The 17,449-nt window shown below is 29.7% G+C and overlaps 2 protein-coding genes across 3 annotated transcripts in view; both read left to right on the top strand.

Moving 5' to 3' along the window:
- Nucleotides 1-1,400: 1,400 nt before the first annotated feature.
- LOC105150471 (hexokinase-2) lies at nt 1,401-14,682 on the top strand. The gene is made up of 10 exons (XM_011063589.2): nt 1,401-1,553; nt 7,303-7,408; nt 10,260-10,413; nt 10,963-11,181; nt 11,448-11,767; nt 12,053-12,165; nt 12,345-12,503; nt 13,115-13,254; nt 13,325-13,461; nt 14,079-14,682. The coding sequence occupies exons 2-10, from the start codon at nt 7,325-7,327 to the stop codon at nt 14,166-14,168; spliced, it is 1,416 nt and encodes a 471-aa protein (XP_011061891.1). The 5' UTR covers nt 1,401-1,553; nt 7,303-7,324; the 3' UTR covers nt 14,169-14,682.
- Nucleotides 14,683-15,553: 871 nt separating this feature from the next.
- The window catches only part of Sesn (Sestrin), a 211,291-nt gene continuing 209,395 nt past the window's right edge, over nt 15,554-17,449 (top strand). The window contains exons 1-2 of one of the 2 annotated variants that reach the window (XM_011063585.2): nt 15,558-15,814; nt 16,901-17,445. The gene's annotated coding sequence lies outside the window, so the exon portion shown is untranslated. Of the gene's footprint in view, nt 15,815-16,900; nt 17,446-17,449 lie in introns of both variants that reach the window. The other variant, XM_087413540.1, reaches the window with a different exon arrangement.

Below are 17,449 nucleotides of genomic sequence, written 5' to 3'. Positions count from 1 at the left end.
CACACACACAGATGCGTAGGTTTATGAACTCAGAATGAATGGGTCGACTTGTCACTTGAGATGTGTAAGCCACGTTAGATAATAAATATGTGTAGATCATCAAATATGTAAACGAAATCTAAGATTGTGAATATGTAAATATTTTTAAGATTTCTTTTTCAAATTTTCAAATTTCGAAATAATTCTCAAGCTACCATCTCTTAAAAAATAACAGATTGAAAGAGATTTTATTTTTAAGGATAATCAATAATTGAGATAATATCGCGATATTGAATCGTAAGATCGAATCTTTCCGATTTCTTTTTTGTAATCAAAAAATTACTTGATCAAAAAACTAATTGAACGCCACAAAAAATTAACTTTTAAATGAAATATTTAATTCAATGGAAATCAATATTTTTTCATTTATTTTCTTTAAGGAATAAACGAAATTTATTTATTAATTGTTTTATATTTTTTTAATATTAAATTTTCGTTTATCTCTTCTTTCACTTTAATTAGATATTGATAATAAAAAACTTTTGAGATTTAATTAATTTTATTTAGTTTCAGATTTAATATTTTATGTTATTGTCAATCACAAGCATATATATTTTTTTATTACCATGCTTCTTTATTATTAAGTAATTAGTAGTAGACTGATATCATGCATATATTAATCAAATTAAACCGTTTAACCCTTTTCGATAAATTAAAAATCAATTACGTATTAACAAACATATTACAAAGTATTCCAGTCATATATATTAGGTGTTGGAATTAATTCGTAGCGTTTTTAATGAAAGAATGTTATTTATTTCACATGAGCATTAAAAAATACATTAATGAAAGTACTTCCCATCACTTGTAAAACGCTACGAATTAATTCCAACACCTAATAAATTGTGAAAAGAATAAAAAGATAACTGTCGAATAATAATCTAAAAATATCTCATCAAATAGTTTCAAAATATAAATAAATTCAACCTTCGGATTAGAGAGTTCTAATTTGTTTGATTTTCTCTAACGTCAGAGATATAAAATGCCCAACATACAAACAAATGAAGATAGACAAATAATATTTGATCAAATATTTTCCGAGACTCCAAATCCGGTTTTAAATTTATCAACAAACATACCTTCAGTAGCATAACATCAATTCATGATGTTCTCGATTGACGGTGATTCGCACTTGTGAACGCAGCTTTCTGTGTTTTCGTAGACGTCACGAAGGAAGGCACGAGAACAGGGGCTCGCATATGCCCGCATGACCCCTCGTTCGTTCACGCGTTACGCGTTATCGAAGTACGTACGTATGCGTGACGCACGCAGCTAGTAGTGGTGGATGCCGCGGGCCAGACCAGACGATCGTGGATCACGTTGGAAGCTCGTCGGAGGCACGACCGTCCACCAGTCGCCGCTCGACTCCGTCGCGAGTACATTTCTCGCTGTTCCATTCACGCGTGTATTACGACGAAGAGCCAGGCTCGCGAAGACCAACTGCCAGCGTTGTTAGTCTCGCCATCGATCGATCCGGAGATCAACGGAAGGGGTAAACACGTGTGCGAAATCAGGTACCGTATGCAAAATTGGGTCAGTAGTCCCACCAGTTAACGTGCCCTCCTGTCTCACTGAAACTGGAACATTTCCTGGACCATCTACTTATCGATATTCGAGAATTATGCGAGGGCTTGTCACGAGGGCATTTGTCATATCAATTTTCCTTTTGAAAGATCTCTTTACTACATAAGCTATTATTATGCGAAATATTGTATTGCAAAAGATGCTTATTATTTTGATGCTTCTTGTAAAGTAAATATTTTCGTAAAAGGTAAATTTTTTCTTTCACAGTGTAATAAAGTGACATGATTATCTCTAGTCTATTTTTTGGAATCTTTTCGATCGTTTTGGTTTTTATAAAATTGCATAAAATGTGTATTGATATTAATATAATATGTTAAAGTAAATATAAAATCTTATGATTGAATTATTTTAATTATTATATTAGATACGCCTTTAAACTCAAATTCTAATGTACAAAATTATTTTTTTAGTATACTTTCTCTTTCTAAAAAAGAACAGTACTAATATTTTCTGATTGTTGGATTTCATATAAATTTGAAATTTTCCTCCGAAAGAATTAATTAATATTATATTAGATGTTGGAATTAATTCGTAGCGTTTTTTAATGAAAGAATGTTATTTATTTCACATGAGCATTAAAAAATACATTAATGAAAGTACTTCCCATCACTTGTAAAACGCTACGAATTAATTCCAACACCTAATATATATGATATATTTTTATCTAATATTTTATAGATAATTAACATTAGAACTTCAAAGTCCTGTCTTTCGAAACACTTTAAATTCTTGATGTTGTAACTAATAATTTGAATCTTAAAATAGACGGAATCTACATTTATTTTAATGAATTATATTATTTTAAATATAGAGAAACGCCATTTCTCCACAAACAGCGAAAATATAGAATAGTAGCTATTATAGAAATGGAATCGCGGTCACTGTATTAGAAATCGTTAGGTATCTTTTTGTGACGGTTCTGAGGTTACGTGTTGATATTTCATTGAGATTCGTGAATTGTTCTTTAGCGATTTATTGTGATCGGAACTTCAGTTTGCTGTAGATTTAGACATTGAAGTTCATGATTTAAATGTCAGCTCTCATCAATACGCAGGTTTGTTTCTGTTTACTTTCTCAGTGAGAACCACGTGAGTCCTTGAAATATTGTGTAGCATGTGTTTTTGCCGGTTGTTACACCAGTCGTACCGTCGTAACACGTGATGTTCGTTGAAACGTTTTACTACACTAATTTAGTCGCGCGATAAAATTTTCCGATTCAGTTTCCGTCTTTCACGGTCCTTATATTACGCAATCGGAACCAGACATTATCGTAATGATAATCGGTAAATAGATTTTGAGGACCACACTCTAGATTCGGCCTTACAGACTGATTAAATATTTCTTTGTCGATATCATTTGGATTAGAATAATGTGTGTTTATGATAAGCAAATTTAAAAGCGATTATAAAACTTTTTACAAAGTCTAATAATAAGTCAAAAGTAATTATTTTTTAGATAAAACTATATTTAAATTTGGATTCTTTACGAGAAGGATTTAATGTTGTATTAAAAATATTTAATTCCCATTTTCTCTTTCGACGTATCACTTAATTATTAGTATATTTAATTAGTATGAATTGTACTGATTCATTATTTTATACAACCTTTTTGCAATTTTAATATAATTTTGCTAATCAAAATTTCTAATATTTGTTTTTTAGAAGAATTTCAATTACTCAACTCAAGATTTTATTAAGATGACATGAGCATCTCTCAATAAATTTGCTACATGTATAAAGAAAACTGTATATCTTCTAATATAAACAATACGCGTGTATTTGAGAGACGCAAACAAATCTCTGTACTTTTGTGCAAAGTAACAAACTTACGCAAATTTAACGAGTGTTAAAATTTCGATATGATAGCGTAATCGTCATGTCTGCACGAGATATGTCGAGGTCTTTGATTCTTGATCAAAAATAAAATCCAGTCTTCGCATTATCATCATGTTTATTCGATGTATGAGTTTCGAAATAAGTAACATCATGTAATTAACTTTAGTGACGAGATTTCGATCGTCTTTACTGAATACTAGATAATGTCGAGTTGCGCGCACATTCTTTTACGTAATTTTCGTAGTAAGATATCAAGGGGGCAATTACAAATAAATTAAGATTGTTGTTTTGCATCTCATCTAGTTGACAAAACGTTATCACACCACCCAATGTCACATTTACGCAACTTTGTCTTTTATCTATCTATCGCGTTCCAGGAATGAAGAGTTTGCCGTCTCAGTTGTCGCGTTATTTTTATACATGTGTTTCTTTTAAAATAAGTTCTACTTACAACAGTTCTCGCTTAACTCTGCAGTAGCTAAAATTTATTGAAGTTATTTTGATATTTTCTAAATTACTAACTTCTTTAATTAATTTTAAAATATTTCTACCTTTTTTACTTCAGTCGTTAAAAATTATTCGTGCAAGACTGATTTGTTTATAAATTTTTCGTACATACACGCGTAACAGATATATTCGAAAACAAAATCTAAAAATATGAACCGTTTATTACACTTATTTATATTTCTCCGTTTGATTCCTACGCACCTTGATTTTACTGGGATTTATTCAGTGCTTTTGCTGATAATGTCATGAATTATTGAACTTTTATTATTTAAACGGCAGGTAAAATATTTATGAATATACTCTTCAGAAAAAAGCACTCGATTAGATAACCAGAGTGCACTTGACGCCAAACCTAATCTTCAAGAGTTGTACAACATTGGCTGAATTAAAGTACATACATTGTTGTCACAACGAAGATAAATCATACACTACATTTCCTGCTTTTGTTCTTCTAATATTGAACAAACAATGAAATCTAGTTAGAATGTTGAAAATAAAAACATAAAAATTTTTTACGTTTATATATAATATTCCGATATTAATATCAAGATTAATAATTTGACTTCTTTGCTTTTTAATTAATTCCATTTTATATCGTTTCATATAATAGTAAAACTACATAGAGAACTCGTACTATGAATATTTATGTTATATCAACATAATATTTACTTGAATAATATAAATATGTATACTCATATATTTCACTTGAAAAAATATAGAATGTCCTGTAATAGACATGTTTGTTACATGTAGCAATATACATGTAGCAATATACTTGAAAATTGGTATAATATTGTTTTATAAAAAATTTAAAGACACATACGTACACAAACACAAATGATTTAGCATCCATTATTGAAGAAATTTTGAAGAGAAATTTGTTATTTAATTAATTTTACATAAATATTATTAAAATTTTGATTTAAAATAGATAATTATCAAGATATTTGATGTTAAAAGTTTTAAGAAATTTTTATTTAAATAGATTTATTTTAATGTTTAAAGAATATGTTATTAAATTATTTAATTCATTAAATTTGTCAATTAATAGATACTCTGTAAAAATTGATAAATAACTGCGAAATTCTGTGATATTCAATAATATTGCAATTAAATTGTTCCACGAGATCTTTTATTCTCGCAACTCCATTATTCTCATGGCGTTAGACTATCATCTTTAACGTTATGCTTACGTCAGATTCTTTAATCGTTGATGCGCTGATCAGTGCAAAGTGTGATAAATGAAGAATAAGATAGTTGATGCTGACAGGAAACGGCGCCTTATTGCGAATCACATCAGTTGAAAATTTTCTATCCATCACAGAGCCTGGGAAAGACAGTGAAATGCTGTGCTTGGTACAAGGAAGTAACGACGAATGTGCGTGTTGCACTCTGGATTAGAATCATTACGACGGGTCAACTGGCTGAATTATCTTGGTTGACGTTTTGCACCTTCCAATTGATTTCAATGGAGCTTCATTCGCTTGCAACTCGGAAAGAACATTCTCGCAGCTTTTCGCAGTTTCTTCTTTACCTGATTTATCTAGATAACGTTACACATCATGATTTAAGACCAGATCATGTTGCTATCGACAAAAGGATACACGTCTGTTAATGTGAATTATTACTTGCATCAATTGCTGAATAATTAATAATATCTCCATATTAAATTTTTATGTTAAATAAAAAAAACAGAAGATTATTTTATAAAATAATTCTTATCTATTCTTACATATTTTATTTTAATTACTCCAATATATATTATATATAAAAATAATATAGGAAAATCGCAGTCTGTGAATACATTACGACTTTATATGCAATAACCGGATTGTGACAGATACCGAAACGAAATATTGTTTTAAATATAGAATTTCTCCGGATCACTTTGAAAGTTAAATTGGAATTGCGGAATTGTATATAAGATACGGAAATAAGAAAAATGACCGTAACGCGAGAGGCAAGTTATCTGAACCAGTTGATCGAGCTTGAAAGACGACTGGTTCAACTTTTATGGCCTCGTTGTTATATAGACCTATAAATGATTATTGATAACGTTGTTTATACATACTCACCCATAATGTAACTTCATGCCGTTAACAATACATATATATGATAAATTGATATTCAAACTCTCACAATTATATCCATTCCAATAATCGAGCCCGATTATAATTGTTATCGTTCGTAAGTCAGACTATTCTAACAGAGAAATATCTGCACATCTGATTCGATATCTAGATTCTTGATGTACTTTATCATTTAATACTCTTTAGAAATATACAATAGACTACTTAAAGTTTTAATTAACAAGCGTCTTTTTTTTTCTTTATTTTTTTTTTGCGTTTCTGACATCTTCATACCCAGATAAGAGTGTAGTGATTTGTTGTTACCTCGTTATTTTGTAAATTCATAATATGTGTTTAAAAGTCAGTAATGGAATTTACGGAACATTTAGCTAATTAAGTACTTTTCCGTGCACAATCGCTGATGCAATGCGCGTTCCACTTTTTGGTTTCCCATTAATCCAGAACGTTAATTGATTTATAGTGACGTACAATGATACATTTACAGCGGAAAACTCTATCTTAAATGACGTAAAATTTATGAGTAAAATAAACTGTGTTATCAGAAATCACATGCTCCAGTCATATCCTTCATAATTTGCTAAGTTATGAATAAAAAGGGATAAATATAATTAATTACATATTATACATCTTCATTAAATTAAATTGCATATTTTTTAAAATTTATAAATTATTACGATAAACATCTTAATTTTTAATTTCGATTTAAATATTATTAGATTATAAGTGTGTATTTTTGTTACGCGATTGACGTACGTCAATTGTTATGATAAAACTGATCGTCTTTTGGCCTTGCTGATATATAAAATAGTATTTGCGATAGACTCAAGAATGTACTTATTGTAAATGTACTTTTTGTGGCAATAGCGATAGTAAGTAACTGATTTAGTAAATGTTATGTCTAAACAATATCTGCAATGATATTTCATTTGGAACAATACTACGGGAACTTATATATTGTTTACAAGTTAAAATCTTATGTGATATGTTATAATTTTATAACAATGGCGATAAAATTATATTACATTTTTAACATTTTTTTGTCATATAGGCTTTTTTCTATATATGCCTGTATTTTACATTAATTTTTTATTGGACTTCTCTTAAAGTTTAAAAAGATAATAAAGATTGTTAATCGATGGAATCAAACAATTTTTAATGTCGTTTAATTAAAAGATTACTTTCAATAAAACTTTTACTTTGCTGCTGCTTCAAACTAGGATATCAATGTTTTTCTTTTTTTTTTTCAGATTTTTTTGATAATTTTTCAACATGGTTGTTCCTGCGGAACATGCACTTCACGAAGCGATTCAAGTGTCGCCGTTGATACTTTCTGATGATGTTAGGCGTCAAAAAGTGAGTATAATCTGTAACACATACATGAATTTTATACTTTATATTTCATGCGTAACATTTGTGTCACATAGACATTATTATATCTTATCTTCAATCCTTAATTCCATGAACTTCTGCTCTCTTAAACTAATCGTACGATGAAGTTGAAGGCTGATATTATATCAAAACCTGATAAGAATATGCGAAATGAGTCAAATGAGACAAACGACATATTTACTACATAATTTTTTATGGAAATTGTAAGAATTGGTGTAAAAATTAGAAAAGCATTCATGAAAAAAATAATGCGCAATCTAATATATCAGATATATTATTAATTCAACTTTTTTATGTGCGTTTTTGATTAACGTTTCTCTTTCCTTAAGAATGTATCACACGTACAGTCCCTGCAAAGAAAATTAAATTTGGAAATGTGTTTAATTCTTACACTTTAAATAAACTATATACATATGAAAATTGTGTGAATGAGATTACATTTTTATTTAGTAACACATTTTTGTCATTTATTTATTTTTTATTTGTTATTATTTTTTAAAATTAAAATTGTCAAAAATTAAAATGTTAAAAATTAAAAATTGTTTAATGATAAAAATTTAAATTTTTTGTATAAGTTCTTTAAATATTCGAAGTAATTTATGCAAAGTTACTAGAAAATCATTGCGATTCACTAATTAGTTACAAAGATATAGAACAAATAATAATATTTTGTTTATTCACTGCGCAACTAATTCATGCATTACAATGTAACTCCATACATAAATAATCTTGAATACATTATGTACTTTTGTTAAAAAAATTGAGATTTTTATCATTTATTTTATAATACATTTCCACACATTTTTATTAGAGTACAGATTAAAAAAAAAGACAACTATTTTTTTTTTATTAAAATAACTTATGATCAAGATAGTAAACCGTCAAATTTGGCGTATTATTTTTAAATGTGATTTAGATAATTTATAATAATCTGTAATTTTTTCATGATTTTGTTACTCTTTTGAAAAAATATATAAAACATCCTTAATGAATCCTTTATTTAACACATAAATAGCAGATAGATTTCTTACTCAATGACAGATTTATGAGTGTAATTCACAAATAATGATATATCAGTTAAAATAATCTAATCGAAAATAAATTATACTTAAAAAAAAATGGGGTCAAAGACTGTATTTTAATTTGCACATTTTATTAATCCTGATGCAAAAGAAGTAATATAAGTATCAATATCAAAATATACATAAGAGCCAGACACAGTATAGTGAATATGCATAAGAACCAAATTAAATGATGTTGTGACATTAATCACGCGATATTTTAATTAAGAGTTTAGTGACATGAGCCGATTATCTACAGATTCTTTTCTTCCTTTTAATTATGTTAATCATATCACGTGTGCGATAAGATACTGTAAATATCAGACGTAAAGACTATAGAAATATGTAACAAATAAAATCTTTTTTCTTAGAAATATACAAAATATAAAGCAATCTTTCGAACAAAAAGAAAATTTAGGACGCTCTTATCATCGCTATTGTAAGATTATATTTATGCAGAAAAATATTAATAGATATTACTTTCTATGTAAAATCGAACAAAATTTTATAAATATAATTTTTTTAAACAATATTCAAAATTCAGTAAAAAATTATTGTGTCTTTGTTTTATCTTCTTTTTAAGGAGATTTCTATAATCATATTGTATTTAAAATTTATACGTACGATATAAGAAGTCCATTAATTTTATTATGTTTAGTGTATGAAGCAGTCTCAAAAAGCAGTCCAAATAGTAGTAGATCCAGAATTTCGGGATTATTCTGCGGTGTCTATCACACAACACTTATCTTACTCTCTAAGTTATAGGGTTATCGAAAGGAAATCCTGTTATTAAAAGTTCAAGACGTTATAGTCAAGACCAGTAGTTTATCAATTTATAGATAACGTCTTCTCTTTATTTAGCAATTCCTTATTAAATCAGAGATGAAAATTGATCTTTGATCGTGATACATTATTGACATATTTTTCAAATTTACAACGGTTACATAATACTTATTATTTATGTACAAAAATAGTAATACTTATCCTTCTAATACAAAAATTAAGTCAAAACGAGTATCACAGATTATATTAAATTTATTTTTATTTTGCAAAATACAATTTTAAATATAAAATTGCTTAAACTGTTTTTTTTAATAACACGATGCAAAAATTCTGTAAAAATATTTAGAAATTACTTTTATAAATTTTGCAAAGTATACAAATATTAAATAAATATTAAATTAAATTTTAGTATTTTCTTGATTTATTACATCGGTTTTCTTTGATAAACAGCGTAACATTGGAAGAATGCGTACTCCATACAGAATTCTTTCCTTTTAAGAAACTTATTAATTCATAAGAAAGTTAATTCATGCAAATTTATTAAACTAATTTCTTATCCTCATGCATAATAATAAGTAGTTATTTTGACACGTAATTAAAAGACAGTAATCAATTAATCTTGTCAGGAGAAAATTCTTAAACAATGATAAACAATCGTTGGAATTAATTGAGAATATGCTACTTTATTTTTTTTTTATATGCTGCACGTGCAGCATATAAAGTATGATTGCTCTGCAAACTATACGCTTACAATCCTATTAGAAACTGCGTAATACATAACGCAATGTGTAAATAATACCATGTGTTCATATAGCTCCGCGGAATACCTTCTCGCTGAGATATCGGTAGAATTTATGAATAAACGAGAATTTTTCTTTTTATAGTGAAGATGATATCATAAAAATATGTTGACACGCACATTTTACACATCATATACAATACATTGTTCAAAGGGGAAAAACTGTTTGTAGATCGAGAATCGCGTGGCGAAAATGCGACTTTCCGCAGCTACCGCCAGGAAGATACAAGATGTTTTCATTTCGGAAATGAATAAAGGAATCCATCAGCAACCATCCTCATTGCAGATGGAAAACACCTATATACCAGAGCTACTTGATGGAACAGGTTATTAATGAAGCGCTTAACAATAACGATATCACTTTGACAAGCACTTTAAGTTCTATTATAAGCTTTACTATTTAACAAAGATTAAAAGAAAAAACGAAACTGATTAATTATCTTGAATTAAGACTTTATCGACAGTAAAAACACGCAATCGAAGTTTTATATAATTATCATCAATCCTTAATTTGTTTACCGAATTAAGTCTACTGTATTCCACGATCTGTAATTTTTTTATGCGAGATAAGAGAGGTAATGGCATCATGATTGAAATATTATATGTTGATTTACCCAAAGTCATTCTGTAAAAAAGAATATATTTTTACAATTTTATAATAATACAATCAATACGAACTATCAATACCTATACCGATCGAAGCTAGATCTTTAATACATAAATTACTTATAGTAAAGTATTTCGAGTAATAAAAATGTTAAATTAAATCCAGTTAGACAGTTAAGGATTGAAAGAATGAGTTAAAAATAAAAAAAAAGAATTATTCTATCATGATTTAACACTGACAGTTAAAATGTGTGCTTGAATATTTGCAGAAGAAGGTCTTTACTTGGCACTCGACCTTGGTGGTACTAATTTTCGCGTGGTCTTATTGGAATTGGCTCATGGTGCTCCCATACGAGAAGAAGTGAAGCGATATTACATCGGATCCGAATTAAGAGTTGGCTCGGCAATCCCTTTGTTTGATCATTTGGCCGAGTCTGTTAGTGATTTCGTCATTTCCCAGGGTCTTCAGGACGTGGAGCTTCCTCTCGGTAAATTGAGTTCCGCATACGGCACACGTATCAGGATATTGAACGTGTGAAATCTTTAATTAACATGAATTGTTACACAATATTATATACAAATAACAATCTCGCAACGAGGTATCACACAAAACACTTTTGTTTGCTGCAGGAAATCGATTCAAAGATATATTAATGTAACCATCTTTATCTACAACATAATTATCTACGTTTGTCTGTTTGATAATTTCCACATGTTCTTCCACTTTCAATCTTGGCGACCCATGTTTGTGCAGGCTTTACCTTCTCGTTCCCGATGATTCAACACTCGCTGGATGTCGGTGTTTTGGTTACATGGACCAAGACTTTCAACTGTCCCGATGCTGTAAACAAGGATGCCGTGAGGCTTCTACGAGAAGCTTTAGATCGGCGAGGCGATACAAAGGTGAAGGTCTTGGCTGTATTAAACGACACTACAGGTACATTGGTACAGGGATCGACTTTAGATCATAACACGGCGGTCGGACTTATTCTGGGAACCGGCAGCAATGCCTGTTATCTGGAACGTGCCGATCGAGTCGAGCATTGGGAGACGGAGAGACACGGTGAAAGAGAAGTGAGTTTTTGATAATCATGATAACATACATATATATATTATATATGATATTAGATGCATTTTCAAACTAATCTTTGCTTATCACGCGTTCTTTGAATATATTTAAAATAAAGATATATATTTTAAAAAGGCATGCCATAAAATTTGATTTTATAATTTAAAATCATTTTTATATTTAATAATTTGCTGATATTATATTATAATTAATTGTCTCTTCTTTTTTTTCTCTATACACTTGACATAGAAGCATTTATCAAGATATTGATTTAATTTTCGTTACTCCAGGTTATCATTGATATCGAGTGGGGAGCTTTCGGCGATAATGGTGTCTTGGATTTCATAAAAACAGATTTTGATCGCGAGAACGACGCAAATTCTCTCATCGTGAATTCATTTACGTAAGTGAACAAACTTGTATTATCTTTAATTGGATTATAATTATTCTGTTGCAGAATTAAGTGGATATCATTTCCAATAAAATTGTATTTTTATCAATTTGTCTCTGCACGAAAAAATTAACATTTTAGATATCAAAAAGATCCTTGTACATCATTATGACTTTTTTTCCTTTTCTTAGATTTGAAAAATACATTGCTGGAAAATATCTCGGTGAGGTGGTTCGTGTGATACTTGCGAAGTTGACCAAAGAGAGGCTTTTGTTTGTAGGAGATTCTACATCTGACAGTCTCTTAACACCTGGTAATCTTACCACCGATTTGGTGTCGCACATCGAGCAGTAAGTTCACTCTTATATTAATTTTCATGAATGCAGATTAATTTTAATCTTGGTTCAATTTTTACTTTTTTATCTTTTTCTAATTCTAAGAATTTTTATATCTTTTTTACACTTTTAATTTTTAGAATTAGAAAAAAATGAAGAGTAAATTAAAATTAATCTATATTGATGCATAAAAAATGATTTTGCGAAAGATCTAAAATTTTACTGGATATCAATTTTAAAATAATAAATTTTGTTGGATCATCAAAATAATTTTGTTGAAAACTCAAACTGATTGCTATTTTGATGATCCAACAAAACTTATTATTTTAAAATTGATATCCAGTAAAATTTTAGATCTTTCGCAAAATCATTTTTTTATGCATCAGTATAAATTAATTTTAATCTCGATTTAACTTATTCTTCATTTTTTTCTTTAATTTTTTACAAGGTTACTTATCGGTTTTTTAATTCCTAATATAATGATTTTGATGATGCGACAAAATTACTTTCAGATCGGTATTCAAAATTTTATATCTTTCAGCAAAATCATTCTTTCTATGTGAAAACGGGCATTAATCTGACGATAAAAAATTCACAGATGTTTATTTTTAATTTTGTAATTTCAGAGATTCGTTAGATGGTGGCGACAGCAACACAAAAGAAATTCTTGCAAAATTCGGCATCATTCCGGACGAAGATGACATCAGAATCGTTCAATATGTGTGTGAGGTCGCCTCTAACCGTGCAGCTCTTTTAGTATCGATATGTATGTCAATAAAGCTTTAAACGGCGCCTGTAAAGCAAAAATTTAAACTCATCGATGATTTCTGTTCAAGGTCTTGCGAGCTTGATAGATCGCATCGATAAAGAACAAGTAACAATCGCCGTAGACGGGTCTCTCTACAAGCATCATCCTCGATTAGAAGGTTGGATGAAGCAGTATATTTCGCTTCTTTGTACTCCAGGACGAAAGGTATGCATAAGTGCGGAAATAAATATTTAATTAAGTACATAATAATTTAATTAAATAAATAAAAATTTATTGTAAGTCATCAAAACTGTTTCTTTGTTTAGAAAAAAGTGCTGTTTAAATAAGTATTAAAAGAAAATCTTGAAAATGTGCATTTTATCGTGAAGGGTATAATGTACGAAGTTCTGTCTTTAACCTTCTGCAATTTTTACTCCTTCCTCGTCTGCAATCTGGATTTTTTATCTCCAATGTTAAAATCGTTTTTTAATAAAAATTGTAATTCGAAGAAAATGATGAAAAAATGGAAATTTGTTGACAAATGTATAACTTAGCAATAAGGAAATCTTATTTTGTTTTTCTATATTTTGAGAATAAAATTTTGCTTGTGGCAAAAAAATCTAAATTACAGACAATATTAAAAATTAAAGTTCTAAATTGCATTGTTTCTAATATTAACAATTCAACATACTCTTTTATTTTCTTTTTGTAGAAATAGAAAATAACTTTTTCACTCCCTATTTGGACTGTTTTCAAACTTAATGTTATCTATCATATATGAAAGTTTCCTTTGTATAATGTTTACTATATAATATATTTATTTTAATTTATTTTAATTGCAGTTCAAATTAATCCATGCGGAAGATGGAAGTGGTAAAGGCGCCGCACTCGTCTCAGCTATTGCACATAGACTCAAAAAGCGGTTACAATAACCGCGAATAAATGAATAACGTTCATCTGTCGTCGTCGTTATCATAGAGCGCAATGTTGGCATAGAAATGTTCCACCAGCAGGTTCTAATTCTAAATTCTCATTATCGACAAATATATTATATTATTCACATTATTCACCTTGAAAAGGATTGCACGCGTTTCGATTAATATCGTCTAGGCAATGTGATATATTATATTAGGATATATTTGTATTGTATATCAATTTCATGATTAAACGAAATGTCCAAAAGATGGGAGTATCGATTGTCAGTCGAGATGAGAGAAGCGTTATTTTAAGGAAATAAACATACGCATGTCAAGTGCGTGGTAGAATTGTAAGAGAACGAATTGTAGAAAAAATAGAACAAAAGAATAAAAATATTATTTATTAAATAAAACTGCAAGGGAACGTATGCGCTTGAGAGGTGAAAAGTTGTTGTAAACGTTCTGGAAACGTTCCTTTTTTGTACGAAACAAATCAAGTTGTTATAATAAAAAATTAGTGAAACAATGATTTATTTTAATCAGTCTTGCTTATATTTCCTAGTTGATATAATGATATTTTAACATATTTAATCAACATTTCATTAACCTTTTATTACTTACATGAAATATTGAGGATATTTCAGCCAAATTTGAGAAATGTAAATGTTATTTACACATATTATTATATCTAGCGCAAATTGTTTCATAATTAAAAAAAATTTATTTTATTTATCTTTATCTAAAGAATGTATACTTTCTTTGGAATCGAATCTCACTATAAAGAGTGAAAAATTGAGTCAGTATTGAAAAAAAGTTTAATTTTTAAGTTTTCTTTAAGAATGAGATTTTACTTCAAAGGGTAAAATATTAATTTCAATTATCAATTTTTATTAAATCATTAAAGAGAACAATAAAAATTAAAATATAGCTATGGTCAAAATATTAAGTATCTATTTATTCCATTTATCTTAAATTCTTTTATCTGTATTGTTACCTATTGATTACTGACATTAAAGGATTCTTTAATTAAAGAAATGATAACTTACAGCAAATGCCATAAAATTTTGAGCTAAAACTTTAAATAATGATTATTTGGCCAATACTATATAATTTTGGGGTATCAGAAATAACTCACGTAAGTATATTACTTAAAAAATACCATGTGATCAAGTAATGTAGAGCTAATTATATGTAAAAATTTAATTTTGAAACCTTTTTGAAAATTGAGAAACAATTTATACAATTCTTATTATTTCAATGTCTCATTTTAAGTAAAGAAAAAGAAATGAACGTCGTCGAGACGATTTGAAATTATTATATGTTACTAAAATTCACATAGAAAGTCAAATTCTAATCGTTTTTTATTTCAAACCGTCTCGATATTCAAATACTGGCTTTGCGCGCTCAATCGGCCGCCATGACAGTTTTCGCGGCGCGTCGGTTCGGAGTTACACGGAGCGCGATCGCTCCGTAATTAATCGTGAATTTTGTCCGTTGGAAATGTACGGAGGGGCACATTGTTCTCAGAAGTACCAATGAAAACAACGGGCTATCGCCGGAACATATCGGTTATCGCGGATCTTCGTGATTGACGTCGTTTCGTCGATCGGGATCATCGGATGCTGCAACGAGTCTAAAATATAAAGGCGGGAATAACTTCGGTGAGTACAAATTCCTATGCCAAAGGCACTCGATTATGATTCTTACGTTCTTTTGCGCAGCTCGAAGTGCATATTTCTCACTTAGCGTAGCAGTGTCGGAAAGCTGTGTTCCAAAATTCACTGCCAGCACTGAAAATTTATTATTTTATGTGTATAGATATATAGATTTTCAATACTGGCAATGAATTTTAGAACACGGCCAAAAATTCAAGTCCTCGTAATTATCTACGCGCTCAAATAGAAAATTACATTCCTCAGCGCATATTGTATAAACTATTTTTCGTATACATATAACAATCATGTTTTTTAAACTAGTAACAATTTTTCTGAGAATTTTTCATATAATTTTTTAAAGTAAGTCTTATATAAATTTCAGATTTTTTTGAAATTATTTAAAATTTGTTTTCAGAATTTTATTATATATTTTTTTAGAAAATTTGTTAAATTTTTTAATTGAAATATTTTTTAGGAAATGCTGGGAAAGTCTATTCTTCTAGAAAAGATTAATTATAGACCTTTTTTAGCATTTTTTAAAATATTTCAATTTGTATTAAAAAATTTGAGAAATTTCCTAAAAAGTTACAGAAATCTGAAAAAATTTTATATACCTTATTATGTGTCTTTTTATATAATATATGGGAATTCTAAATATTTTAAAAGATTTTTATCAGTTCTGAAAACAATTCCTAAATTCGAAGAAGAAAGAAATTCGTTTAAGAATTATTTTTTAGAAATCTTCATAAATTTAAAATTTAAGAAATTCTTAAAAATCTTCTAAGACATAAAATTCTTTTAAATCAAGATAATACTATCAAATATAATATATCATTGATCCAGCATTAAAAAAATCTTTTTCACATTTTTCGCCAGTTTTAAATTTTCGATATCTTGGCTACTAGAAAAATCAGCTTTGCAATTGTCATAAGATATTAAAGAATCTCAAATAGTAAAGCTGCTTCTTGTATAAGACGGTAATACTAGCCAATTAATTGCTTATTTCGAGTATTAAAAGTATTATTAACAATTAGTTTTAATACTGAAAATAAATGATTAATCGACCGGTACTAATATTAAATTTCTATAAAGGTAGAGGACAATTGACGCAAATGGCGATTTCGAAAGCGACGGCCCTTGGGTCGTCTCGAGCTTCCGTCTGACGACGGTAGATGGCAGCAGCGACACGAAGCTAACGGGGTTGGACTCACGACTCACGACTCACCGTGGCCGCGGAGTGACAGCTCGCCGAGCTCGAGCTGTCATCAGCGGTGTTCGCGCGCGCGTCACGTACCGTGGTTCGCGTTTTTCGTACTGCGAGTATACGTGCCGGTGCCGGTGACGCGCAGCGTGCTCGTGCCGGTTACGCGGGACGCGTTCTGTCAGTGTCACCGGTGATACTCGTTACGAAATCGCGTCTTTTTTTCCCCCGTCGAAAAAGCCGAACGGCCGCCGCGCACGGTGGGTGCGCACGCAAGGGAGAACGGCTCCGCTCCGCTCGCCGCCGCCGGCTCGGCCAGTCTACTGGAAGATTCCATTGTGAGAGTGGGCTTTCGAAAAGTTTCGCGGAAACCACCGGCGAGGCCTACACGGACAATCATCGCCGAGCCATCGGGACGTTGTTCAGGACAGACCAGGTAC

This window comes from Acromyrmex echinatior, chromosome 14, assembly GCF_024713525.1.
Source record: "Acromyrmex echinatior isolate Ae372 chromosome 14, ASM2471352v2, whole genome shotgun sequence".
NCBI lineage: Eukaryota > Metazoa > Arthropoda > Insecta > Hymenoptera > Formicidae > Acromyrmex > Acromyrmex echinatior.
Note: the sequence above shows the minus strand (reverse complement) of the source record. Positions and strands in the feature narration are given on the sequence as shown.

What these genes read in the sequence shown, in the direction of transcription:
- LOC105150471 (XM_011063589.2), top strand. Translation starts at nt 7,325, where the DNA reads ATGGTTGTTCCTGCGGAACATGCACTTCACGAAGCGATTCAAGTGTCG. An exon ending in ATGATGTTAGGCGTCAAAAA is followed by an intron (nt 7,409 to 10,259) that starts GTGAGTATAATC and finishes AACTGTTTGTAG; the next exon opens with ATCGAGAATCGCGTGGCGAA. An exon ending in TTGGTGTCGCACATCGAGCA is followed by an intron (nt 12,504 to 13,114) that starts GTAAGTTCACTC and finishes TTGTAATTTCAG; the next exon opens with AGATTCGTTAGATGGTGGCG.